We start from the raw sequence: 26,561 nt of genomic DNA, 5'->3' as shown, positions 1-26,561 counted from the left end.
TTGTAATCGGAAAAGGCAGGGGAAAGCCTCCGTGGGGCCTCTCCAGGAATCTCCTGGGAGGAAACAGGGCCAGAAGAGGCAGGGAGAGACTTCTGTGGGGCCTCTCTAGGAATCTCCTGGGAGAAAATAGGGCCTCTCCCCTCCCTGTGGTTTCCCCAACCACAAGCATTATTTGCTTTTACATTGATACCTATGGGAAAAATTGTTTCTTCTTACCAACTTTTCTACTTAAGAACCTGGTCATGGAACGAATTAAGTTCGTAAGTAGAAGTAACACTGCACTTGCATTCTGCCTTTGTCTGCTCTAACTGTATCTAAGGGTAGATCCTGCAGCACATCTTTCAAACCTTGCCTTGCCTGTCCCAGGAAACTCCTGGCAAACTATTCCCCAACCCTGACATCTCTTGCAGGAAGAAAGAGGCCAGATGCCATCCTGCCCCACAGTCCCAATTGGGTTCTAGGTCTTAAAACGCTTGGGGACCAATCCTAAACTTGAATCGAGAGAAAAGGAGCCACTTAATGTTCGAAGGAGGCCGATTAAAATTCTGGGCAGGCACCACAGCCGGGACAAACCAGCTGCCCCCCCCCCCTTCCCATCCCTTCATTTGAAGGTGACGTCATGTTTGGCGGGTGGGGGAAGGGGAGATCCAAATCCTCCTCCTCCGCCTTTCTCACTGCAGGGGCCGGCCTTGGCTAGATCCAGCGAGCGGTAGCCCCCCCCCCGCCCCGTCCACCCCCACAGCTGCAGCGCGGAGGCGGGGGAGGGAGATTCTGCCGTGCTATCCCCGCCTAGCCGAGGAAAGAAAAGGACAAGCGATCGGATCGCGCCTGCTTGTGGTTCCCTTACCCCCCCCCCCCCTCCCTGGTGGCTCCTAGATCTCTCCGCAAAGCCGCCCTCCCCACCCCGGTCCCTCCGCCTTTCCCTCCTCGCCGTAATCCCTCTCCCCGAGACGGCTTTCGCAGCCTCACCTGACTACAAAAGACCCGCTCCCTTCCCACTCCCACTCTGCAGTGTTTATACCGCGACCCGGAGATGTCATTCCGAGCCCAGCATCTTTGAATCCGCGCTAGAAACAATCCTGTCGAATTCAAAGGGTAGTCGGCGGGGCTGACGTTAGATGATAGAGATGGAAGGGTGGATGGGTAGATGGATAGATGGATGGATAGATGGCTAGATAGATAGAGAGATAGAGAGATAGAGAGATAGAGAGATAGAGAGATGGAGAGATGGAGAGATGGAGAGATGGAGAGATGGAGAGATGGAGAGATGGAGAGATGGAGAGATGGAGAGATAGAGAGATAGAGAGATAGAGAGATAGATAGGGAGAGGGGGGGCAGGCAGGCAGAAGAGAGATGATAGACAGTGAGAAAGAAATGATAGTGTGAGAAGGTTTGGAAGGAATGAAGGAAGGGGGAAAAAACGACCTGCGGGTCACAAATGATAGATAGACGATTGAGGTAGGTAGGTAGGTAAGATAGATAGATAGATAGATAGATAGATAGATAGATAGATAGATAGATAGATAGATAGATAGATAGGGAGAGAGGGGGCAGGCAGGCAGAAGAGAGATGATAGACATTGAGAAAGAAATGATAGTGTGAGAAGGTTTGGAAGGTAGGAAGAGAGATTATAGTGTGAGAAGGTTTGGAAGGAAGGAAGAAAGGAAGGAAGGAAGGAAGGAAGGAAGGAAGGAAAAAAACGATCTGCGGGTCACAAATATTAGACAATTGAGGTAGGTAGGTAGGTAGGTAGGTAGGTAAGATAGATAGATAGATAGATAGATAGATAGATAGATAGATAGATAGATAGATAGATAGGATAGATGGATGGATGGATGGATGGATGGATGGATGGATGGATGGATGGATGGATGGATGGATGGATAGATAGATAGATAGATAGATAGATAGATAGATAGATAGATAGATAGATAGATAGATAGATAGATAGATAGATAGATAGATAGATAGATAGATAGATAGATAGATAGATAGATAGATCATGATATATCTTTAGAAGCTGGTTTGGTTTTTTACGGCTAAGGAAGCGCTGGCGTGGAGGGAACATTATGTGTGGGGAAGCCTCTTAAATGCTCTTAGTAGGCGAGTTACACACACACACACACACACACACACACACACACCGTTCTTTACGATTCTGTGCCGACAAAGCCTAGAGGGCTGTAGTATATAGTAAGTCCCCGGCATTCGAAGGGACTTGGCGTTTCCCATTAATTTTGCCTGCGGGATTGATTGCCCAGAGTAAACCGCCATCTCCTCCGGCACCGAGGGTTACAACAATTTTGCGTCTGCACCAGCCGTTGGTGGATACGCTGCGTTATATAACGGGGCGGCGGCGGCACACGCGAGCCTTTCGAGGTGAACCAGGGCGCACGGCAGCAGTATGTTCAAGATACACCAGCCTTCATCTCGATGAGATATTAATGTGTGGTCACCTAGATTCCAAGTCTAACCCTGATAGAAACTTCATCATGCTAGTCTTCACCGAGGACCTTAGACTAATTAAGGTAGCGATAATAGGATGATGATGATGATGATTATATATACAACAGTGTGAAATCGTGGCTTCCAGTTCTTTCTTTGGCCTCCATACACATCGAGTTCTTAAAGGCACCGGCGTCTTATGATTAATCGTCCACAAGTCCCAAGCAACCATTCAGAGACAAAAGCACTTCTCTGCATCTTTGGGAGCAAGACGCTCAGATTGCAGCCGCTGGACTGGAGCTCTACCAGCCCCTACGGGACAAGCCGGAGGGGTAGGGGAGTGGGGAGAGAGGGCGCACGCGAGAACGTGCGCCCCCTGCAGGTCTGGCTGAAGTCTTGCCTTGCCTCTATGAGCTAGATAGGAGAAGGTGGCACCGCGCTGGGGAAGATGGCAGGCGGGCTGGCCCAGCGCTTGGCCAAGGGGGTAAATCGGTTGCTTGCCCGCTCCTTGACGCCCCACGGACCGCTGAAGAGAGGCCATTCAGCCTGGCGGGAGAAGGGAGGGGAGGATGGGTTTTTCCCCCTCCGATGAATGGCGGAAGGAGAAAGAGCAAGCTAAATCCAGTCCGCGATGCCTATAAATGGCGTTTCTCTCTTCCAAGGTGCACATTTAAAAAAAAAAAAAAAGGAAAAAAAGAAATCACTCAGTGTCATCCCCCACGTCAGGGTTGGCTGTGGGCGTGAGGCTATACTTCCTCCGCCCCCTCCTAATGGAGTGAACCATTCCCTGCTCTTCCTTCCCTCTCTCTCCCTTTCTGTTTCTACCCCCCCCCCCTTCTCTCTCTCCTTCCCTCCCTCCCTCCCTCTCTCTCTTTTCTCTCTCTCTGGCTTCCTCTTCAGCCTTCCCTCCAGTTTGGTGTGTGCAAGAAAAGTCTCAGGGCTGCTCGGAACTTGTTGGCAATGCCTGGAGAACAGAAACCCCCCATATTTCCCCAAGTCCCACTTTAAGAAAAGAGAAGAGAAGAAAAGAAAAGGGGAGGAAGAGAAGAGAGAAAGAAAGAAAAGAAAGAAAGAAAGAGAAAGAAAGAAAGGATCTGCAGTCGCAAATGATTGTACTAAATATAGGATGGGACTTAAGTTGAGCGGCAGATACGTGTCTCTGGTCCTTGCTGTGCAGCTAGGTAAGTGGATTCGTACTTTCATGCTGAACATAGCTGGGTTTTAAAAGGGGTCTTCTTCTTCTTCTCCTTCTTCCTCTTCTCCTTCTTCCCTCTTTTCTTCTTCCTTCTTCTTCTTCCCTCCTTTCTTCTTATTTCTTCTTCCTTCTCGTGTCAAACAAATGACCCGCACTAACCCGTAATATCTAAATTAACAAGGCTCTGCAGTTTGAGAATTCTTGTTATATAGTTATACGATTTAATGTGCGGAGAGTATTTTTGGCTTTTTAGCTATATTTGCCTGCTTATCTCATAGGTGTGCTTGTTCTCTCCTCTCCTCCCCCCGACGCGTTTTTTAACTGGATTGTTTTATCTTGCTACCCACCCTCGAAACCCTCGTGCCCGTGTGTGTGTATGTGTGTTTGCAAGATTGCATCACGGCAAAAGCACACCCATACTATTTGTCCGAAGCTAAATTCTCTCCCCCCTTCTCCCCCTCCGAGAAACGAGAAAGAAAGGGCGCAAAATAATGTTCCTTGCTTTGCTTTGCGAACAAAAGGAATACAAACCGTGCCAGTTCAAAGTTTGTGTCAGGTGTTGTGTGTTGTTCCGCCCACGGCTATTTGGAGATGCTTTTTATGCTGTGTTAAAACCGTGGAGGGAAGGAAAAGGTCGAAAAGAGTAAACAAATCCAAAGAGAATCAAACCGAGCTTCAACCGATATATCCCTTGCCTCCGTTCGCGAAAAAGTCTTGCTCAAAAATAGACATTTCATGGGAAGGTGGGGGGAGTTTTTTTTAAGGGAGTAGGTTTTATTTCGTGTGTGTGTGCGTTACAACGAACGCGCTTCAATCTACATTGGTGAAGGAGAGTTTAAGAGATTCCCGAATTTGCCCCTTGAAACCTTCGCTTCGGCTGTAAGCTTTGCAATTGTGGAGGCGCTTGGAAGTTAGGACCGCTTTCCCATCCGCACCGAGCCTTGTTTAGAGGGAGATGCGCGTTGTGAGGCGGGGGGGGGGGGAGAGAATGGGATGGAGGGGGAGAGAGAGAAATCGGCCAAAAAAAAAAAAAAAAGCCCGCTGCGGTTGGCAGCTTCACAGAAAAAAGCATGCCCTTCCACGGTTTTTTTTTTTTTTTTTTTTTGGTCAAGGGTGCTTGATTTAAAGGACTGCAAAGCACAAACACAGAGACACGTCCGCACGCACCCTTTTATATACAATCGGTTTCTCTCCCACCCAACCACCCTGTCTCCTCCCCGGAGGTTTCCTGTCCCAAATCTTGTGGTCTCGGGTTTATTTCTCCTAGCAGCATTTTTTGCTTCTCTCTGCGCCGACAATGTCCGCAGCGTTTTGGAAACCCCGGGCGTGGGGAAGAACGGAGAGATGTTCACGTTTCCTGTTTTTATTTTTAAGATAATAAAATAATGTCCGGGAAACGGGTTGAGTTTTCGGGGGGGGGGAGGGATAAGAAGCAGAAGGTATTTGCAACTCCACCCTCCAAATCTTGCTGGGTTTGTTATTGTTGTTATTCTTGTTTAAAGCTTTAGAATCGCCCTCTGCGTCTCCCTTCTCCGCAGCTTCGCCCGGCCGTTGTTTTTTAACCGTAGGAATTCCGTTTCTGCAAGAAAAGAAATTGGCGCGTTTCTATCCCGAGAAATAGGCGTTGTTGGCTTCCCTTGTCCTACCTCTGGGCTGGTAGGAGAGATGCGGTAGCGCGCCAAGCCATCCTCGAAAAGAAAAAGGGGTTCGGTTATTTTGTTCCTTTATCGTTTGCCCGCAAGCATTTACGGATTTTGGAAAGACTCAAAGCTGCAGGCGCGCAAAAATGTAAGGAAAAAAATAGGCAGAAGAGGGGAGGGGTGTTGATTTGTTTTGTGCAATGCGCGTGCGCTACGATTTCTTAACTCTCTTTATTTTTGTCATAAATATTCAAATGAACCTTTTCTTTTATGTACACTGAGAGCATATGCACCAAAAGCAAATTCCTTGTGTGTTCGATCACACTTGGCCAATGAAAGAATTCTATTCTGTTCTATTTGGTTTTATTGTACTTCCAGCCGTTTATGGAAGTATTGAATACTAAACTTTCCCCTGCGCATTTTTTTTTGTTTTGGTTTGTAACCCACCTGGATAAAAACGTTTTGTTCTAGCCTCCTAAAGTAGAAGGATTTGTCCGGAGAGCTGCTTTCGAAAACACAAACAAAAGAGGGGCTTTGGGTTTGGGGCCTGGTGGACTCCCTTGCACCAGAACGTTTGGAACGAATCCCGAATGACTGACCTTTCCAGGGGAACAAGGTTGTTTTAAAAACACACACACAAAGGTAGGGAAACAGAAGAAAAGAGGGATGTGAAAACACGCAGCGGAGCAACGGGAAGGCTTGACTGCCTATATACGTCCACCTCGCTGTCCCCAGCTCCCAGGGTTTTAATACCACCATAAAAAAGAAAAGGAGGATCGAATCCCGCATTGGGGCACACGCGGGTTTGCAACTGGGACCGAGGCTTTTGTTGGTTTCTTCTTTTACCGTGCAAATTTGCTGCGTGTTAATCACACAGGGGGGGAAATGCCCTTTCTGACAGCTGCTAGTGAAATCCCTAGTGAGATCTTTTCACACACACACCACCCCCGCCCGCCAAAAAAAGAATTGTCCTTTTCAGGCGGCGACTGAATTTGGAACCTCCAGGGATGTAGCCCCTTTCGATCCAGGCGGCAGCAAACGTCTACCATGCCAGCTGAACAGGTGGGAATAGAGAGGTTGGAGCACTTAGCCCTTCTCCCCTGATGTCTACTGCTGCCCGTGGCACCCGTCTGTAGCTGGGAAGCTGGGAAGAACACAATCCAGAGGTTTTGGGAAAGGACACTTTGCCCAGGCCTCAGCGAAGGAAGGAAGGAAAGAAGGAAAGAAGGAAAAGAGGGAGGGAGGGAGGGAGGGAGGGAGGGAGGGAGGAAGGAAGGAGGGAGTGAGTTTGGGTTTATTCTTGGACTGGTCTCTGGTGTGTGTTACTGGTTAGAAGGTTCGGTATGGCAGCCAACGCCTGCAGTCTAGCAGTGTTTTGAGATGCGGGGGAGTGAGGTTTTTTTTAGAAAAAGAGGGAGGTGGTTACTAAATTGAGCTAACTATATAATCCAACAGGGATGAGAGAAGTTCTACCAGCGCTGAGCTTTGATGTAACGAGGCTATATTTTACCCACTTTAAATACATATGCACACACGAGCATTCCCAAAGGATTGGTACAGAAATCACTAGGGTGAGAAAAAATCCCAACCCCCTCCCCCTTTCCCGATTGCAAATCCCCGTTCTTCGCCTGCCTTCCCAGGGCTGGAAGGGGCTTTCAGATTGCTGCAGAAGGCTGAAGCATATGGACGGGAACAGCTAATGGTTTGCTCAGAATCGAGCCAGGCGATCACTTAAAACCAAGAAGTCACCAATTCCCGTTCATTTGCTGCAGGATTGATAGGGATTAATTGCCCTATGCTGCTCTGTATCCATTCACCTGTTCTCAAAAAAAAAAAAAAAACCCACCCACAACCCACCCAAGGAGAAATTGGGCTGGATTGATGTTAGTGCGTGCATATTTTTCAGCAATGGAATCAAGTGACCAACCTACAGCAACAATGACCAAACTACCTCTCATTCACACACGCACACTCCTTTGGGAGACTTATTTTGCCACCGGTGCATTTCAGATCCATTGTGATTCAAGTAAAACTCTGCCATCAAGTTCCATGGGTTGGAGATAATATGCTGTTTTCAATCTAGTCCTCCTCCCCAGACATATAGGACTCCTACCATTCAGGCTGAGCATGAGTGGTGTAGTCAAACAGATCTGAAGAATATCAGATGGGAAGGACTACCCTAATCTTTGGGGGAGGGATCTTGCATGCTAACAAAATTATGCCAGGGAAGGAGAGCTTGACTTTGATGCGGGTTGCATCCAAAAGGACGTCACATTATCACCTTCTCAGAAACGGATGCCCTTGTTTCAGGTTCCCTGAAGATTTTGCAAGGAGGCTATATAGGCTCCTTGTGAGAGGCAGAAGAGGAATAGCGAGGAACCAGCACCAATAATGTGCGTGGTGGGTAGAGTCAACAGAATAGACAGGATTGGATTGGTAAGGAAACTCCTCAAAGGCAACAAAGGTGTAGAGAATAAATGAGAGGGAGACCCCAAAGGATATTTTTGTCTCTACCTGAATGGAAGAATCAGGAAAGTGGTGGAGGAGTGAGCATGCATCCAATCACTGTTTATATTCCTGTACACTTCCAATCCACTTATAAGTATCATTTGCATAAGGATACTTTGTATTACTTGCATTGCTTCACATTTGTAAACAGATGGTAGTGGGGTATACATGTTTCTAACTACTAAACTCATGGAGCAACATGAAAGGGGACAGGCAGGAGATTCGATTGCAGAAATAAATGATAAAAGATAGGACTTCAGGATCTGTCTACATTTGATGGCTTCCCGATATGTTCATCATCCTCTATAGACAAATGTACAGTATATACACTTTCTGGTTTTGAAATTATCTTGGGAATGTTCCCTCTATTCTATAGATTACTGAAAATCTGCTTAAGCGATAGTTTTAGCAACCTCAACAATGTGGCTGGCTTTAAAGTTCATTTCACCCATTTGCTTCTGTTCAGAAATCAATACAACATTTCAGAAGCTGGTGTTTGCCAATTCCAATGTAATATTATTCAGAAAATAAACCAAAACTTTATAAAGAAACCCCTTCAAAATAATTCAAACCGGATTCTAAGATGAACAACGGTTAAATAACCCAAAACAATTTCTTCTGCTATTGATGCAACGATAGTTTTATGAATTAAGTTATTTGTGGGTCACTTAAGGAAGAGTTAAATGCAGAGTTTGATCTAGCTATGCTTCAGACCTGCTGTGTTCTGTTTCAAATGCAGCTTCTCCAATTTCATGTAAAAGGGTGGTGATGGTTTTAGATGAAGATAGCTACTAGGAGAGCAGACCCTGTTCCTATTGTATCTTTGGTGCAGCTGTGTGAAGGTGAAAGGAAAGTGCACTTGATCACGGCGCTTTCTAGAATCAAACTAAGGGTGGGTATAGCATGCTATCTTGTTGGGAGCTGTCCAGCTGATATGGTGCTGATCTGTTCTCCAGCATACCTGGTGCAGGCAGTCAAAGAAGCAAGCAAGTGCGATGCAGTCTTTAAGGGCTTCTCGGATTGCGTGGTCAAGATGGGCCAAAACATTGCCAACTACCCGCAAGACCTGGATGACAAGAAAAATCTCGAAACAATCTGCCGGTAGGTTCCATTATGCTTTTGCAGCTATTTCTGGTTTGTGTGTGTTTATCTATATGGTTACTCGAAAATGGTTATTGTAATTTTAATACTTCTATAACTGCCTATATTTTTCTTTGAAAGTCGTTTGCTATTGTAGTTAGGTATAAGCAAAAGAAAGTCAATTAGCTTGCAAAAACAGTTATTTCATATGGGTTTATAAACTTGCCATTCTTGCCCATCAAGAATAACCATAATAAGCAGACAAAACTGTTTGATGTAATCTTGATGCATCCCTGCCATTGTTTGAAACCACCCACCCACCCAAGCTAAGCACAGAGTAATGGAAATAAAATCTGCCAGATTTTAGGGGAATTTATTTTCAAACACATATGATTTTCTGGGCAATTTACATTTTATTAAAGACAGTAGAAATTTAAAATATTTTAATAGATTTACATTACAATGAACTGGACTCCAAATTATCAGGGACTTCTGCTGCAGTAATTCTTTTCTCTAATTTTTTTTCCTTTCCATTTCTTCCTTGATATTAAAAAAAAACCATAGCTAGCTGTATATTATTGATGACCAGGTGCTTATTTCCACCAAAAGCTGCAGGCTTGAAACAAAGCACTTAACAGCCTCTGGATAGGTTGACTCTATTTTCTCCATAGGCTTGTCTTTCTACTTCCTCCATAAGTTAATGCTATATTTAAGTTTACCTCTTCTCGAATAATTTTTGGAATGGAGAAGGAAAGCTTACCCATAATTAGTGAAATATCAGTAAGGCTTTAACATACTTCTTAAATACCAACATTTTTAAAGCAACATAGTAATAGTAATCTGTTTTATTCTATTTTTAGATGGGGGGAGTGGTACTTTGATATATTGACCAGAATAGTTGTTGATGTTTTCCTTCAGTGTTATGGTTACTATAATACAGAATGTGGATTCAAATGCAGATCTTTCTTTCATCCCACCCTTCTTTATAATGGTTAGCCATTTAAAAATGCAGCCATAAATTATTTTTGTCTTATGGTGGTGTGTTGTGATGCAATTCTGAAATACCACAAGCCATTTTCAGGCTCTTTTATCTCTGATGAAGCTGCTAAGATGGTCGGTTTCCTTAAGGAAGTAGGAGAAACCACCTTTTGTGTCCCATCTAAATTCAGAGACCAACCTGTGAAGTAACGAACAGAATTGTTGCTTGTGCTTTGCAGATTTCGAAGGTTGCAGTTCTAAATTTGGAAACAGGCTAGCTTGAAATAATCAGATTCAATCCTGCATAAATATATTAAGCCAATCCAATATTTAAATGGAAACTCAATATGCTGCCAGATGTCCCTCGTGTGTTTGTGGTAGTCATCCCATCCAATTTCAACTGGACTTATTTCTGACAGACTGTATTGACCTTGGAGCATACTGCAAATAATCGAATGGAATTTACTTCCAGCATTAAGACTTAAAAAGAGGTTCAATGGGAATTAAATGCAACTGGTTGGATTTATCGAGCCTTACCTCTGAGCATATTAGCCTACATGTATGTATGGGGTTTTTTTTTTAGGACAGTTGCTCAAGTCTCCATGGTTTACCAGCTTCACATCAGTAAAGAACATTTCATTTGTTTGGAAATAAATTATGTTGAGTGCACCGGAGCAATTTTCTAGATAAGAGAGACTGGAAAAAACTGCATGTTGGCCATTTTAAAAATGCATCCCGGTTTTAGTGAGTTGTATCTGGAGAGAAAGAAAGGGGGAAGGAAATCGTTTAGCTCGAAGCGAGCTGGACTGTGCAATCGGCTTTCAGACGCTTCCACGTTGCCTCCTATTTACTTGGAAGCCAAGCCTATTTCTACTACTACTACCACAGCATTCAGAAGCGTAAACAGAAAAAAAAATCTTGTTCTGGAAAGTGTATCCAGGCGGCACCGAAACGAGGAATCGAAATGGCTGACGTTCTTCTTTCCTGACCCCTGACCAAAAAATAAGGGGGGGGGGGGAGAGAAAGAAAAAAAAGGCGCGGATTTCTCTGAGGAGAAATATGCACCTACTTTCGTTTCTTTTTTTCTGCCTTTCAAAGCTCCGCTTTTAAAGCCTGGCGTTTGCACCAAAACGGCTTTGCCCAGGCATTTGCACGAAACGGCCTTGTTGAGGAGAAAGCCCGCGCACGAGGGAGGAGGAAAGAAAGAAAAGTGCGAGGGAAGGAGGGAAGAAAGAAGGCGGGCAAGACTGGCGAAGCCTTACGGGGGAGGCAAAGCACAACCGCCTCCTAAGCGTAACGCACGAAGCAAGACCGTGCGTCGACACGGTTGCGCTTGACCCCCCCACTGCTCCCCCACCCCAACCCCCGACCTCCCCGCTAGATTGGAAAACTCCGCGGCCTTTCCCTGAGGAGAAATATCTGCTTGGGGCCCTGCAGAAATAACAAACGGGAGAGCCACAACCCACAAGGCAGGCAGGCACAGGGGAGGGGAGGGGAGGGGCGGAGGGGGCGGAGCGGAAGCTTTGGCCTACATTCCGCAATTAGAAGCAGGCGCATTCCGCCAGGCCGCCCCTCCTCCCTCGCGTTCCCTTCCTCAGATCTCTCTCCCTGTCGTGTCGAAAGAAGCTCCGGGAAGATTTAGTTTGCCTCCGGGAGACGCAATTACGGCAGAAATACAACAGGAGAGACGCCCTTTTCCGCCTTCTTTGCCGTCTCCAGGCCTCATTATTTATACACAAACGGCAACCAAGCGCCGGACTCCACCAAACAGTTCGCAGGGGGCCTCGTAAATTACAAGGTGTGGCAGCCCCGCCACGAACCTGTTGTGATTACAAGCCACACAGAAGTCCTGAGCAGTCGAGACCACGTGTCGTTACAATGGGCGAGCTATTGGGGGGCGGGGTGATGATAATTATTCCAATTCATATCATGTAATTATGCGATTCAATAATAATAATAATAATAATTATTATTATTATTATTATTATTATTATTATTATTATTATTATTATTATTATTATTATTATTTGGAAGGGAGGACAGAGAGCAAAACAATTGGTTACAGATACAATTGCATCCCTGGGTGCTGTGCATGCAATTTTTACTGGTCATATTTTGGTTGCTGTCACTGTTCTTACTGAATTCTTGGAATTGCTTACAAGTCTGGAACGGATTCATCCCTTGCAAAATTGAATACCAGTCAATGAAGAACTTTATAATGAATGCACCAATGAACTCTGAAGACCTCAAATGTTTAAAGATCGGGAAAGAATTCTGCATGTGTTCAACTAGTATTATTAACATAATACGGGCTGATCCTTTCATTAGAGGGACGTGTCTTAAAGGTGCTTTTTCAGGAGGCAACTGGGCCTCGTTTCTTTTTTTTTCCCTTTGAAGATGTTTTGCTTCTCATCCAAGAACCTTCTTCAGCTCTGACAGCATAGTGGGGAGGGAAGGATTTGTTTTCCTTATAGACAGCTGGTCATTTGCATCCTGTTCCCAACCTGGGGCCCATGCTCCACAGGGGGGCAATTTGATTTTTAATAGGGACAATTGGAACCTTGTTTAAACCAAGTTAATAGCCTTGTTAAGCTTCCTCCACATGAGTAAGAATTCACTTTTTGAATAATAAGATATGTGTGGGGGGGATTTTGAGGATTTTAGAGATGCTTAGGTGAGGCATGGGCAAAAAAAGGTTGTGAACCACTGTTTTAGAGGATCATTGAAGCACTTGCAGGTTTATTTGTCCTCTGGATTACCTGAGTAGTAGTAATGGATTTTCAGAGAAAAATTGGGGACTGTGGGAACCAGGAACATTACTCAGGTGACCCTAGGGATACAAATAAAGTGCTTCAATGACTTTCTAAAATGGGAGTGTCATACTCAAGGGGGGGTGGGGTGTAGATCCAGTCCCATGGGGTACTTAGATTTAGCCCATGGGGGCCGTCCTGGAAACAGAAGGATTGGCTTGCATTGCCTCTTCCAGTGAAAATGGAGCTTTTTTAACTTCATTTCCGCTGGCAGAAGGTTGCAGGAGCCTGTTGCATCCATAATGGAGCTTGGGAGCCTGTTTTTGCTGGCCATCTACAGGCACCCCTGACGGGAGTGATGTTAAGCAGGACACGCCCACCCCGGCCCCTCAAGGTCAAACACAACCGTGATGTGGCCCTCAATGAAATTGAGTCGGACACCCTTGACATAATAATAATAATAATAATAATAATAATAATAATAATAATAATAATAATAATTTATTAGACTTATATGCCGCCCCTCTCCAAAGACTTGGGGCAGCTCATAACAATAAAACAGTACAGATAAAAATAAAATAATTAAAAATGTAACTAAACCCCATTATCTGAAAAACAATCGATACTACACAATCATAACCACACATAACTTTTAATGGTTAGAAGGAAGGATATACTAGTTGTAAATGTAAGATGTAAATGACCAGCTGTCTGCAAGGAATATAAATCCTTCCATTCCCCCCATCCTGTCAGAGCTTGATGATGAGAAGTGAAGAAAAGTCTTCAAAGAAAAAACAAGAAAGTCCAGTTGTCTCCTGAAAAAAGCACCTTTGGGACAACTGTGACCTGGATGACTGAGAATCTCTACAAACCATTAGAGCTAAGTGTTTACTTTAGGAAGTGGGTATGGGAAATGAGGGGAGGGAAAGTCATAAAAGGCTAGGTAAGAGCCACCAGCTTTTCCCAGCATTGAGGTTTTAGTTGACAATTCATTGGGATGCTCTTTACAAAATGGGGGCAGCTTCAGACACCCAAATAACTGAAGGTTATATCTAGCTTCCTAGACATCACTTTTAGACTTGAAAACATATTTCAGGACTAATTCACGATGAATTCAAACTCGAATTCCTGAACTGATTTCCATATTTTATGGATAAAATATTTTCCATATTTCCATTCAAATGCCTTGCAAAGTCTGCATTTTGCTCTTGTACACAAGAGATATTCATCAGTTAAAACAGAAGACATCTTTCACAACAAACATTCAGTGGAACAGAAAATTTAATAGTCCTAAAAGAAATGCAACAGCCTGGTTAAATTCTCATAACCATGCATCATCCAGAGAACTAAAATGACAGTTTTCTAGCAGCAGGCCAACTATGGGAAGGGGGCAAAGATATTCCACACCAAATTACAGACAGAAGAGTACAACTTCCAGTTCCTGCAGCTGTTTCATTTGGCAGCTTCTTGATCCTAAAGACCCAACATTTGGAAGTAAATCTCTCTGGCTTAACACTGGCTTCCAAGTAAGTGTACTTAGGCTTACTACTCAAATAGCATGTTCCATTAAAAGGGAAGAAACTACCATAGCCCAGCTGAATGAAGAAATAACCAGGAGAGGCAGAATAGGTAGCACCACCACTATAAATACTTTAAGGCAGCTAAAGTGGGACTTTAGGGAAAGAAATGGTGAACTGAAGATGGCTCAGCTAAAAGTAGAGCTAAGAACTATAGTGGAATGAAGAATCAGCAATTAAACTGACTCTTTAATTCCTCTTTGAACAAGGAGGTGACTTCAGATTTTCCACAAGCACTCCATACAGTTATTTCTGCATGATAGTGGTCTCTAGCAGGCTTAAAACTCTGGGTGATGGAGGAAATAACCTTTTGGGGGGGGGGGGCTTGATCTGGGGTGAACTCTGTCAAAAGGACACTGGCTTCAATTTTTTCCAATCATTTTCAGAAATTGCTTGTTAACTACTTTTCAGTTTTTAGGAATCTGGAGTGATATCTTTGGAGGTGATCTTTCTTCAATCCTTAGCAAAAGAAGTTTGAAATACAAGTGTAAAGATTTTTTTAAATTTTCTTTTTTGAATAAACAGCAAAAGACTGATTTTGGAAAGTTATGAATGGACTAAGGATCCAGATTGATTTAAAATAAGGTTTTGGAATGGATAATAATCATTTTCATGGGAAAAAGCTTTTGTTTTGAATTCTTTTTTTAAAAAAATGTTAAGATGAGACTTTGAAGGTTGGACACTGGAAGGAACTAAACCAGAAGAAACTAAAATTACAGTTGAAGAAGAACATTTAAATTTCACTTACTGATAAAGAATGGAGCGAAGTATTTTAACATGGGGTATACCAAAGGAACAATGTGAGCAATGGACCCAGACATTATTTTTAAAAGTACTGTATCTGCTTCTGTAGACAGAATGTGTTTGAACAATGTTATGGAAGAGAATCAAGTTATATTGAGCAAGACTGATCTGAAAGTGGATTTAAAAATGTGAGACTACAAGAATGAAAAGATGCAATATTGGACATACAAATGAAATTGGATATTTTAATTAAAAGGGATATACAAATTGAAAAAAACCCAAAAGACTGACCTGGAAAACTTTCCTATATTGGATTTACAAAAGAAGCTTGTTAAAACTCTGAAGAATTTTGTGAGAAAGAATGAAGAAATCAATTTCTAGCACATTAGTTGAAGGAACTAAGGATTGTTAAAGGTAAAAAGATGGAATAGGCAGTTGGTTTATTTGATCAAGGTTAAAATAGGTATGTTATTTCTGGTAACTCTTAATGGACTTTTGCTGATCTGGACTGAATGAGCTGTAAGAACTTGTTTACAGATAAGCAATGGAATATCTTCTTGAGATCATGCCTTGTATTTTAATGGGTGATGTTACTAAAATTGATTATACTTGTGGTGAAAGAAGTCATTTCTTTATATATATATATATTTCTTTACTATATTCTTATTTTTTTCCTTTTCTATTTTTCTAATTTTTTTATTCTGCACTTTTTCTTTTTGTTCTTTTTTTTAGTTTATATTGGTTTTTCTTTAACTGAAATTCTTAATAAAATTAATATTTAAAAAGGAACAACTGCAGTGTACAATTAGATAATAACACCAATCATTTCTCACCAAAAGCATAATTGCTTTTGGTGATCAAGTACATGGATTTTTTTTCTAGCCTTGCCTGGATTCTTATAAATATGTCTAAGTGAGCTTTACGATATACAGTAGTTCTCACCAGAAGATATATAATATTATATATTAAATATCAGAATGTTTCCACATACTGCCTTTACAGATTGTTTTCATAACATTGACTTCCATTTTCCATGGAGCCATGCAACCAGTAGCAGCTTATACAACAGAACTCAAAGTTTAGGACAATCTATAATTACTTTTATCTTATTGTGGAAGTACCCACTTGAATGGCTTTATCTGATTCAGTGCCATTCCATCTCACTTAATTTGGTCTTAATATGCCCTTATAATTTTATTGTGTGAACTGCTTTAGGATGCCACTGTTTTTCACTTTAGAAGAAACTCCTTGTTATTTATTAATTTATGCACGCTTTAAAGGATTGCATATACAGACAGTCCTCGATTTATGACCACAATTGAGAAATGCTAAGTGAGAAATCTGTTAAAGTGAATTTTTCCCCATTTTATGAATCTTCTTTCCACAGTTGTTAAGTGAATCAGTGTAGTTGTTAAATTGGTAGCATAGTTCTTAAGTTAATCTGGCTTTCTCATTGAGTCTGCCAGAGTCTGCAACTGCTTTAAGTATGAACCAGTTGCCAAACATCTGGATTTTGATGGCATGGTCATGAGATGCTGTAAAGGTCGTAACTGTGAACAACAGTCATAAGTCATCATACTTTTGAACAGCCACTTAATGAACTGTTGTAAGTCAAAGACTACCTGTATTTGTATCATTTTTCCCTTGAAAGTGACTGAGAGAGCTGTTTGAGGTGGGGAAAATCTATTTTTGTAATCTTTTATCTATATACTTTTTTCCCCATCTGCTGCTCTCCTTTCATTTTTCCCAGGTATTTTTTTTTAAAAAAAACAAGAAATAGTTTTAGGAATCTGCTGCATTTGGTGCAATCCATCGTTAACACATATATATATATATATTTTAATATGCTACCCTTTGATTAAACAAATGTCTACTTTCAAGCTTTAATTATAAGGGCCTCGGTGGCGCAGTGGTTAGAGTGCAGTACTGCAAGCTACTTCCGCTGATCACTGGCTGCCAACAGTTTGGCAGATCAAATCTCACCAGGCTCAAGGTTGACTTAGCCTTCCATCCTTCTAAGGTCGGTAAAATGAGGACCCAGATTGTTGGGGGCAATAGGCTTACTCTCTGTAAACCTCTTAGAGAGAGCTATAAAGCACTTTGAAGCAGTGTATAAATCTAAATGCTATTGCTAATTACAGGTAGCCCTTGACTTATAACCACTCACTTAGTGGTTGTGAATATTCAAATAGCAATAGCATTTAGACTTATATACCGCTTTATAGTGATTTAACAGCCCTCTCTAAGCGGTTTACAGAATCAGTATATTGCCCCCAACAATCTGGGTCCTCATTTTACCCATCTCAGAAGGATGGAAGGCTGAGTCAACCTTGAGTCGGTGGTGAGATTTGAACTGCTGAACTACAACTAGAAGTTAGCTGAAGAAGCCTACAGTGCTACACTCTAACCACTGTGCCACTCCAGCTCGAAGTTACAACAGTATTGAAAAAAATGGCTTATTGATCTCTTGCCACACTTAATGACCACTGCAGCACCCCCATGGTCACACGATCAAAAGTAAGATGTGTGGCAACTGGCATGTATTTATTGATTGTGACAGTACCCTGGGGATATGTGATCACCTTTTTCAACCTGCTGACAAGCAAAGTAATGGGGAAGCCAGATGTATTTAACATCTGTGATACTGAACAGCTTCAGTGATTCATTTAGCTGTGGCAAGAACGGTCATTAAAGGGGGTAAAGTTCACTTAACAAATGGTCTTTTGCTTAGCAATGGAAATTTGGGGTTTAATTCGATTGTGGTTTTAAGTTGAGGGTTACCTGTATATTCCAAGGTCCAATGAACTGCTTTTTCTCTTGGAAAATGTACTTTAAAGTTCAGAGATTCTCTTTGGAATACTTGGCTTCCTTTGTTTATACTTTTATTATATTTCAAATCTAATTGATAATGTAATTTTCTGGGAGATTAAAAAACTAAATAAAGGTTAAGCCAATAGAAAGCAGCAATAAGACAGCATTAGGAAAATAAATATATGAAAGGCATGATTCTACATTATGTAGGCATGTCAGATTATAAATTGAACCATCAAAGCAGGACAGCAGTGGGTTTTAAATCCTGTTGCTACCGATGCGCTCGCCACACAATGTTTCTGTGCATACGCAAAAGCGTCCTGGGTACGTAACTGCTGCTACCAGTTCGCTGAACCGGGAGCAACCCACTGCTGAAGCAGGAGCATTCAATCAGGGCCATTTTAAGATTTGTGAACTTTAACTCCCAGAATTCCCCAGCTAGCTGAAACCCACAAACCTTAAAGTTGCCAAGACTGTGTGCTCCTGCCACAAAATGAAAAATATGCGAAAAGCAAATTAAATTCACCGCCAAGCACTTGTTCTCAGGATCAAATGGTAGCATTAAAATCTGTAGAACAGTAAGAAAGCAATAAATTATATTAATTAATTATCTTAAAGGTGGTTAATAAATAGTAAATAAAATATATTCATTATTTATTAACCCCCTTTAAGAAAAGTTAGGGGGTTCCTAAACCCTGCTCTTGTTTCATAATGGCTGGGTTTGCATACATTTTCCCCTGGTTTTCTTTTTTTTTTAAATATTTTTTATTATTTTTCAAAAAAGACAAACAAAGACAAACAACGTTAAACATTTAAGGAGCTACCATTGCTCCGCTTGTCGTAGAAGTCTAACTAATACAAAAATATAAAACCCTAACTGTTGTCAGATCAATACAGAAATGTCATACATGTACATTACATTCTTGTTAAATTTAACTCTATATTTTTATATTAATCATGTTAATTAAATTTCTTTATCTATAAAATATCATATACTTATTCAAAAAGATAAAATATAAAAAATGCAGGAAAAGATAACACTTCTAACTGTATCATACTATAAACTATTTCACTCTATCTTATAAATCTTCAAATAATTATACATTCTTACTTATTTAATTTTTAATACTATTTTTAAAATTCCACCAATCATATACTACTTTATCTCATATTTTATAAAATTCTTGGTTTGTCCAACTGACTGATCCCTAAATTACCTAAATAGATACAGGTGGAGTTTGGGCAACACCCACCCTAAAATGTGGCTCATTCATTTGTGGTTCCATGTATCATGGAAATTGATCAGATAAAACATTCTGAAGCAATTTAATCTCAAATACTAGTGTCTATAATAAGGAAGTGACTTTCATTATTTGAATAGGGATTTGAACCTGATCTCTGCAGCTTTCCAGCACCCTAACCATTACCTGGCACTCGAGATATAATGAAGATATCCTTTGTGTCAGGTTCATAAGGGTCCCTGTCACTAGTTCCATTAACTCAGAGTATCACAGACATTGTATAAAAGGTATACATTATTTCTCTTAAAGCTGAGTTATCACAACTCTTCCCCACTCCACTCACATTTTTCATTACTGCTCAGGGGGAAAATATTAGAACATAAGCTGCACATTTCTAAGCACTTCCAATTTTGTTTTAATTTAGCAGTAAGGGGGAAAAGAGGTTGGGCCATGTGCCAAGTTATTTTCTATCACTGTATGCAGTCATAGCTTGGCGTCCTAGGATTCATTCATACATGGCCTCCCAGGGCAAGTCAAAAGAGGCAAGATAGCTAATGGGACTTGTGGTTATAACTTTTGGGATGATTTGTCCAAGGCATTCCCCATGGTTTCCTACAAATCCATTCAGCAGTGCCTTACACCAGAACATCATTTTCCAAGCCAATATCCTTACTGAATCCACATAAAAATGGAAATGGAGTGGTAGCAGCTAGCTGACTCTTGATCTGAATTTAAAAGTTGGAAGATTTTTCAGGAAGGGGGGGGGGACAACTGACATCTAAGATAGCCTTATCAACTATTTGATTCCAACCAAATTATCACACTCCAGCCACATCCATCAGAATAGGACTGGGCTTACATAAGCTAAGCTATAACATGGTTTATTTTTTGGCACAGTGTTGTGAGCTAATCTAGTCCCTTTTGTGTCTTAACTAAATAAACCATTCACATTATATATGACTAAAGACAAGAATCTAGTGGAATAGATGATCCATTGCTTGACAGAGTGTTGCTGTTCCTATAACGTGAGCCAGCATGTTGGCTTAGAGAAGCTTGCATGCATTCAACTATTATAGTTCATTAAATTAGCTATGGTTATAACAAACCATTGATTAGTACAGTAAATGAATTCATTCAGCAAAATACACTTTTGTGCATTCCTAACAGGGCTATCAACCATTTATGTAAATTAAGTTTAGGGTAGGAAATCCAGGTCCAATTCCATCTTCAGCTACTAGAAGCTCATTGGGTGCTTTTTTTTTTGGCAGTCATCCTTACTCAACCTCTCCTAAGTCACAAGGTCGTTCTTTGAAAAATCAAAGGAGTGACTACTATTATGTTCATTCCCTTGAGCAACTAGAAGTGCCATATATCTTCCTCTTCACAAAATAAATGAACTACTCATCAATTCTAGTCTTCCTTAGACTGGCCCATAATTTCTCTGAAGTAAGAAAGATTATGTTTTTCAATTATGCATAGCTGTATCCCTAGCAGACGGCTCAGAAGAGATATTCTTCCAGTATGCTAGTACCTCTACTTATGAACTTAATTCGTGACCAGTTTCTTAAGTAGAAAGTTTGTAAGAAGCAATTTTTCCCATAGGAATCAATGTAAAAGCAAATAATGTGTGCGATTGGGGAAACCACAGGGAGGGTGGAGGCCCTGTTTCCTCCCAGGAGATTCCTAGAGAGGCCCCACCCAGGCTTCTCCCCGCCTTTTCTGGCCCTGTTTCCTCCCAGGAGATTCCTAGAGAGGCCCCACAGAAGCCTCTCCCCGCCTTTTATGGCCCTGTTTCCTCCCAGGAGATTCCTAGAGAGGCCCCACAGAAGCTTCTCCCCACCTTTCCCTGGCCCGGTTTCCTCCCAGGAGATTCCTTGAGAGGCCCCACGGAGGCTTCTCCCTGCCTTTTCCAGTTACAGTTTCGGAGGCTCAGGTTTGTAAGTGGAAAATGGTTCTTGAGAAGAGGCAAAAAAAAAAAATCTTGAACACCCAGTTCTTATCTAGAAAAGTTCATAAGTAGAGGCGTTCTTAGTTTGAGGTACGACTGTATAGGGAACATCAAGTGGGGTTTTTTTTAAACCATACCTTTGCAATCTATTATTTTAATAAACAGTTATTTGATGTAATTGTTCAATATAGGGACAGGGACAGGGCATCATGGAATCAAGCTGGAGCCCTGCAGATGTAACATTGCAACCCTTATCCTCCCCAAGGACTGTAGATGATGGACACGAGATATTGTCTCATCCAATGCTGATAAAAATTTCAGGAAAAAAGTGAGATGATTCCTCGGGAAGAGAATTTTTCAGCCTAAGCAACTCCAAGATGGATGGATTTCAATTCCTAGCAATGTTTCAACTCCCAGTAATGCTGGCTAGGGAATTCTGGGAATTGAAGTCTTGGGGTTGCCAAGGCTGAAAAAACACTGGTCTGGAGCATTGGCTAACCTTCTGGAGTGAGAATTTGGAATAGACAATACTGAGGGTGAAAGAACCAAATAGAATTGCCAGGGGAATGGCTTCTCTGCCAGATACACCAGTCATATTTGCCCCTTTCTGCAAGGCAAAGTTGCCTTTTTCTACTGGGGATGTCTCCTTTGATTTTTCAGAGAACAGCCTTATGATTTGGGATGGGTTGAGTAAGGGTGACTGGCCAACCCCCCACCCCACCCCCAATACGTTTGGGTGTAGTAGCTGATACAGAATTGAACCTGGATTTCTTCCCTCATCTTCACCCCTACTCCAAACTATCAGCATTTATTTTACTGGTTGGCAGCCTTATTAGGCATGCACAAGTGTATATTATTCAATGAAGTCATTTCTTGTGCAACACTGTGGATTCTTATAACCTCCATTTATTTCATAAACTATGATACTTGAATTCATACAAGCTCTGCTAAGCCAACATGTTGCTTTACATGATACGTGAACTATGTCAAGCAATAGATCATCTATTCCTATTAGAAATGACAGAAGTGTATATGGTTGATTGAATTTGTTTATTGTACTATACCATGGTTTGTTATAACTTCAGTTAGAAACATAGAAGATTGACGGCAGAAAAAGACCTCATGGTCCATCTAGTCTGCCCTAATACTATTTCCCGTATTTTATCTTAGGATGTATATATGTTTATCCCGGGCATGTTTAAATTCAGTTTATAGAATACTTGAATCCATACAAGCCAACACGTTGGCTTACATGATACGTGAAGCAATAGGTCAGGGATGGCGAACCTATGGTATGGGTGCCACAGGTGGCATGTGGAGCCATATCTGCTGGCACACGAGATGTTGCCCTATCTCAGCTCCAACATGCATGTGTGTGCCGGCCAGCTGATTTCTGGCTCGCACAGAGGCTCTGGGAGGGGATTTTCTGCTTCCAGAGAGCCTCCAGAGCAGTGTTTCCCAACCTTGGCAACTTGAAGATATCTGGACTTCAACTCCCAGAATTCCCCAGCCAGCATTTGCTGGCTGGGGAATTCTGGGAGTTGAAGTCCAAATATCTTCAAGTTGCCGAGGTTGGGAAACACTGCTCTAGAGGGATGGGGGAGGGCATTTTTACCTTCCCTCCCTGTTCCGGGGAAGCCTTTGGAGCCTGGGGAGGGCGAAACACAAGCCTCCTGGGCTCATCAGAAGTTGGGAAACAGGCCGTTTCTGGCCTCCAGAGGGCAACCAGGGGATAAGGGAAGTTGTTTTTGCTCTCTCCAGGCATTGGATTATGAGTGTGGGCACTTGTGCATGTGCGATAGTGCACGCCCATGCTATTTTGGCACTCGAAGAAAAACATGTTTGCCATCACTGCAATAGGTCATCTATTCCTATTAGGAATGCACAAAATGTATATACTGTTGACTCAATATTTGTTATAACCTCACTTTATTTCATATACAGTGTTCCCTCACTTTTCGCAGGGGATGCGTTCTGAGACTGTCCGCGAAAGTTGAATTTCCGCGAAGTAGAGATGCGGAAGTAAATACACTATTTTTGGCTATGGACAGTATCCCAAGCCTTCCCTTAACACTTTAAACCCCTAAATTGCCATTTTCCATTCCCTTAGCAACCATTCATATTATTACTCACCATGTTTATTTATTTAAGTTTATTTTAAAAAAAATATTTATTAAAGGCAGACGAAAGTTTGGTGATGACATATGTCATGGGGTGGGAAAAAATGTGGTATAGGGAAAAAACCCGCAAAGTATTTTTTAATTAATATTTTTGAAAAACCGTGGTATAGACTTTCCGCGAAGTTCGAACCCGCGAAAATCGAGGGAACGCTGTACTGTAATACTTGAATTCATACAAGCTGTGCTAAGCCATGTTGGCTTACCTGAACCCAGACCCTCAAGCAATGGATCACCTATTGCTGACCCATTTCATTTATTTATTTTATTTTATTGTTAGAGTTGAAAGGGACCATGCAGGTCATCAAGTCCAACCCCCTGCCTGAGCAGGAATCCTAAAGCACCCCAGCCAAATGGCAGTCCAATCTCCTCTTGAAAGTGTCCAGAGTTGGGGAGTTCACAACATCCGCAGGCAGGTTGTTCCACTGGTTGATCGCTCTGACCGTCAGGAAGTTCTTCCTTACTTCTAGCTTGAATCTCTCCTTAGTCAGCTTCCAGCCATTTATAGCAGAGGGTTTTCAAACATGGCCACTTTAAGACTTGTGGACTTCAACTCTCAGAATTCTCCAGCCCAACTATGGAGAATTCTGGGAGTTGAAGTCCACAAATCTTAAAGTTGCCAAGTTTATTGTAAGAGCCACAGTGGTGCAGTGGTTAGAGTGCAGCACTGCAGGCTACTTCAGCTAATTGCCAGTTGTAGTATGTCACCACCTGCTTAAGGTTGACTCAACCTTCCATCCTTCTGAGGTGAGTAAAATGAGGACCCAGATTGTTGGGGGCAATATGCAGATTCTGTAAAACTGCTTAGAGGGCTGTAAAAGCAATATGAAGCGGTATATAAGTCTAAATCAATGGTTCTCAACCTCGGGGGTCAGGAGCCAAAGACAAATGTCTCATGGTGTTAGGAACTGAAGCTTCTATTCTGGCGCCTTGGTACATATTTTTACAATCCAACCAATCAGGCATTTATAGTGGGGGTGTCCCTCTGACCTTCCTGCCAATCAGCTTAAAGCTCTGTTGGGAGAACTGGCGCTAGACCTACGGTTGGGGGTCACTGCAACATGAGGAACTGTATTAAGGGAAAGAAAGGTTGAGAACCAGTGGTCTAAATGCTATAGTGAGGGCAGATGGAAGGCAGGCTTGCCAGTAATTCGCCACCAACTCCTCTCTCTTTCTCTCCTCCCTTCAGATACTGGGACGACTTCCACTCCTGCACCCTCACAGCCCTCACGGATTGTCAGGAAGGGCTGACAGACGTCTGGGAAAAACTGAAAGAGAAATCCAAAAAGCTCGAGTACGAAGGCAACCTCTTTGTCCTCTGCGGCAAAACCGACCGATCAGCCTCGTCCCTCGTAGCCTCCGCTTCCCCGGTGCTGCTGGTGGCTCTGGCCGCCGCGTTGGCGACTTGCATCTCCATGTAGTCAGAAGGCCCCCCCCTTCACACGTCAACAGCACGCGCGGGTCCACACGACGCAGGATTTCCCTCACCGCCGCCGTCGCCACCGTCCTTCAGCCCGCCTCCTTCCCCTCCGCCGCCGCTTCTACTCTTTCTCCAGGAAGTGGATTTATACGGAGGAGACGCCTCTGCCCCTTGGCTTGGAGCGGAGGGGGGGGGGGGGAGCTCCCCCCCACAAAAAAAGAAGAAGTGGAGGGGATACACACGTTGTGAAGTCTCCGTGATGCTGATGCTCCCAATATCCATCTTGGGGAAGGACTGGGGTGGGGCGGGGGGCAAGAGAGAGAAATGGAAGCCATCACGACCAGCCTGGTCTCTCCCTCGCTTTTTCTCGCTTTCTCTCTTTCCTCTCTCCTCTTTCTCGCTCTCTTCCTCTTTCTCTCATTCTTTCCTCTTTTTCTTTCCTTTTTCTTTCTTTCCCTCTTTCTCTTTCCCTTCTCTCTTTCTCTCTCTCTTCTCTTTCCTTTCTCTCTTCCTTTCTTACCTCTTTCCTCTTTCTTTCTTTCTTTCTTTCTTTCTTTCTTTCCTTTTTCTTTCTTTCTCTCTCCCTTCTCTTCCTCTTTCCTCTTTCTCTTTCCTCTCTTCCTCTTCCTCTCTTCCTCTTTCTCTTTCCCTTCTCTCTTCCTCTTTTCTCTCTCTTTCCTCTTTCTCTTAACTTTCTCTCTTCTTTCTCTCCTCTTTCTCTTTCCTCTTTCTCTCATTCTCTCCTTTTTTCTCTCTCTTTCCTCTTTTCCCTATTTCTTTCGCTCTCTTCTTTCTCTCTCTTTTTCTCTCTTTCCTTCTTCCCTCCTCTCTCTCTTTCTCTCTTTCCCTCTCTCTCTCTCTCATTTCTTTTGCGTTCAGATGATTTGCCAAATGGTCCCCCCCAACGGCGAGCCAAGCAAACTAGCCAAACTCGGACCTCAAGCTTTTAGTCCTCTCCTTCAGAACCAAGGTCAACTCCAAGCCCTCTTATTTTGTGTGTGTGTGGGTGCGCGCGCGCCAGCGAGCGGTGGGTGCAACCATGAATCTCAGGAACGGCTTCCAGCCACCACCGATTACTAATAAAGAGTTAATATAGGTAACAATAATAAATAATAATAAATAGTAACGATAGTAATAAAATAACGCTACTGATAACACTACTCACGGCCACGGAAGAGGAGCTCCCCACGCACCCACCCACCCAGCCTGGGGAAGGCAAAGCCTCTCCTTGGAAAGGTGTGAATGGAGCGAGGAAGCTGGAGGTGGTGGGCGCGTTGGGGGGGGAGGCAGCACGACCGGAAATGGAGCCACCTGAGCACGTGGGTTGAGCGGCTTTCTCAAGGGGGATGAACTCACCGACGTTTGACGATCTCGCCTCGGAAAACTCTTTTGTCGTTTTACCGATTTGTTGTGGTTTTTTTCCCTCGATATCCCCCCTCCACCGCCATTTCACTTCGAAGAACCAGGACTCCCTCCTCAATGGGTGGCGTGGTGGGGGAGGGAGAAAGAAGATCGGGGAGGGGGGGAAGGGGGGAAGGAAACAAAATGAAAAAAAAAACACAAACCAAAATGCGGGGGGATTTTAAGCTTAAAAACAAGGAGTTCCCCCCCCCCCTTCAAAACTTGGCAACTTTTAAGACTCGCGGCCTTCAACTGCCAGAATTCTCCAGCCAGCTATATGAAGTTGAAGTCCGGGAGTTTTAAAATAATTATAATTCATTATCTTAATTAAAATATAATTAATTATTTTAATAAAAATAATAATTTTAATTTGTATGCCGCCCCTCTCCGAGTCCGCGGCATACAAATCGAATTAATAAATACATTAAAAATATTAAATAAATTATTATTTAATAATAATAAAAGTTGCCAAATTTGGGGAGGGGGGGGCTTAAAAGAAGCGCCCCCCGTGGAATGCTGCTAAGTGTTGCGGAAGGCTGAGCTGTAAAGCCGTCAAAAAGCATCCTTCAAGTCTTCACTGCCTTTTTTTCCCCTCCGTTTTATTCTCTTTATTTTATTTTTTTTAAGAGTTGTCCCTCTTGTTTTA

At 42.6% G+C, this 26,561-nt stretch overlaps 1 protein-coding gene across 1 annotated transcript; it reads left to right on the top strand.

Annotated features, from left to right (window-relative positions):
• Positions 1-3,388: 3,388 nt before the first annotated feature.
• On the top strand, positions 3,389-25,633 carry NRN1 (neuritin 1). Its single transcript, XM_070749108.1, has 3 exons — positions 3,389-3,626; positions 8,745-8,889; positions 24,284-25,633. The coding sequence occupies exons 1-3, from the start codon at positions 3,572-3,574 to the stop codon at positions 24,513-24,515; spliced, it is 432 nt and encodes a 143-aa protein (XP_070605209.1). The 5' UTR covers positions 3,389-3,571; the 3' UTR covers positions 24,516-25,633.
• The last annotated feature ends 928 nt before the right edge of the window (positions 25,634-26,561 follow it).

This window comes from Erythrolamprus reginae, chromosome 3, assembly GCF_031021105.1.
Source record: "Erythrolamprus reginae isolate rEryReg1 chromosome 3, rEryReg1.hap1, whole genome shotgun sequence".
NCBI lineage: Eukaryota > Metazoa > Chordata > Lepidosauria > Squamata > Dipsadidae > Erythrolamprus > Erythrolamprus reginae.
The sequence above is the reverse complement of the archived record's forward strand: the minus strand, read 5'-3'. Positions and strand labels throughout refer to the sequence as shown.

Coding starts and splice junctions, on each gene's coding strand:
- NRN1 (XM_070749108.1), top strand. CDS start 3,572: ATGGGACTTAAGTTGAGCGGCAGATACGTGTCTCTGGTCCTTGCTGTG. Junction 3,627..8,744: donor GGTCCTTGCTGTGCAGCTAG/GTAAGTGGATTC, acceptor TCTGTTCTCCAG/CATACCTGGTGCAGGCAGTC. Junction 8,890..24,283: donor AATCTCGAAACAATCTGCCG/GTAGGTTCCATT, acceptor TCCTCCCTTCAG/ATACTGGGACGACTTCCACT.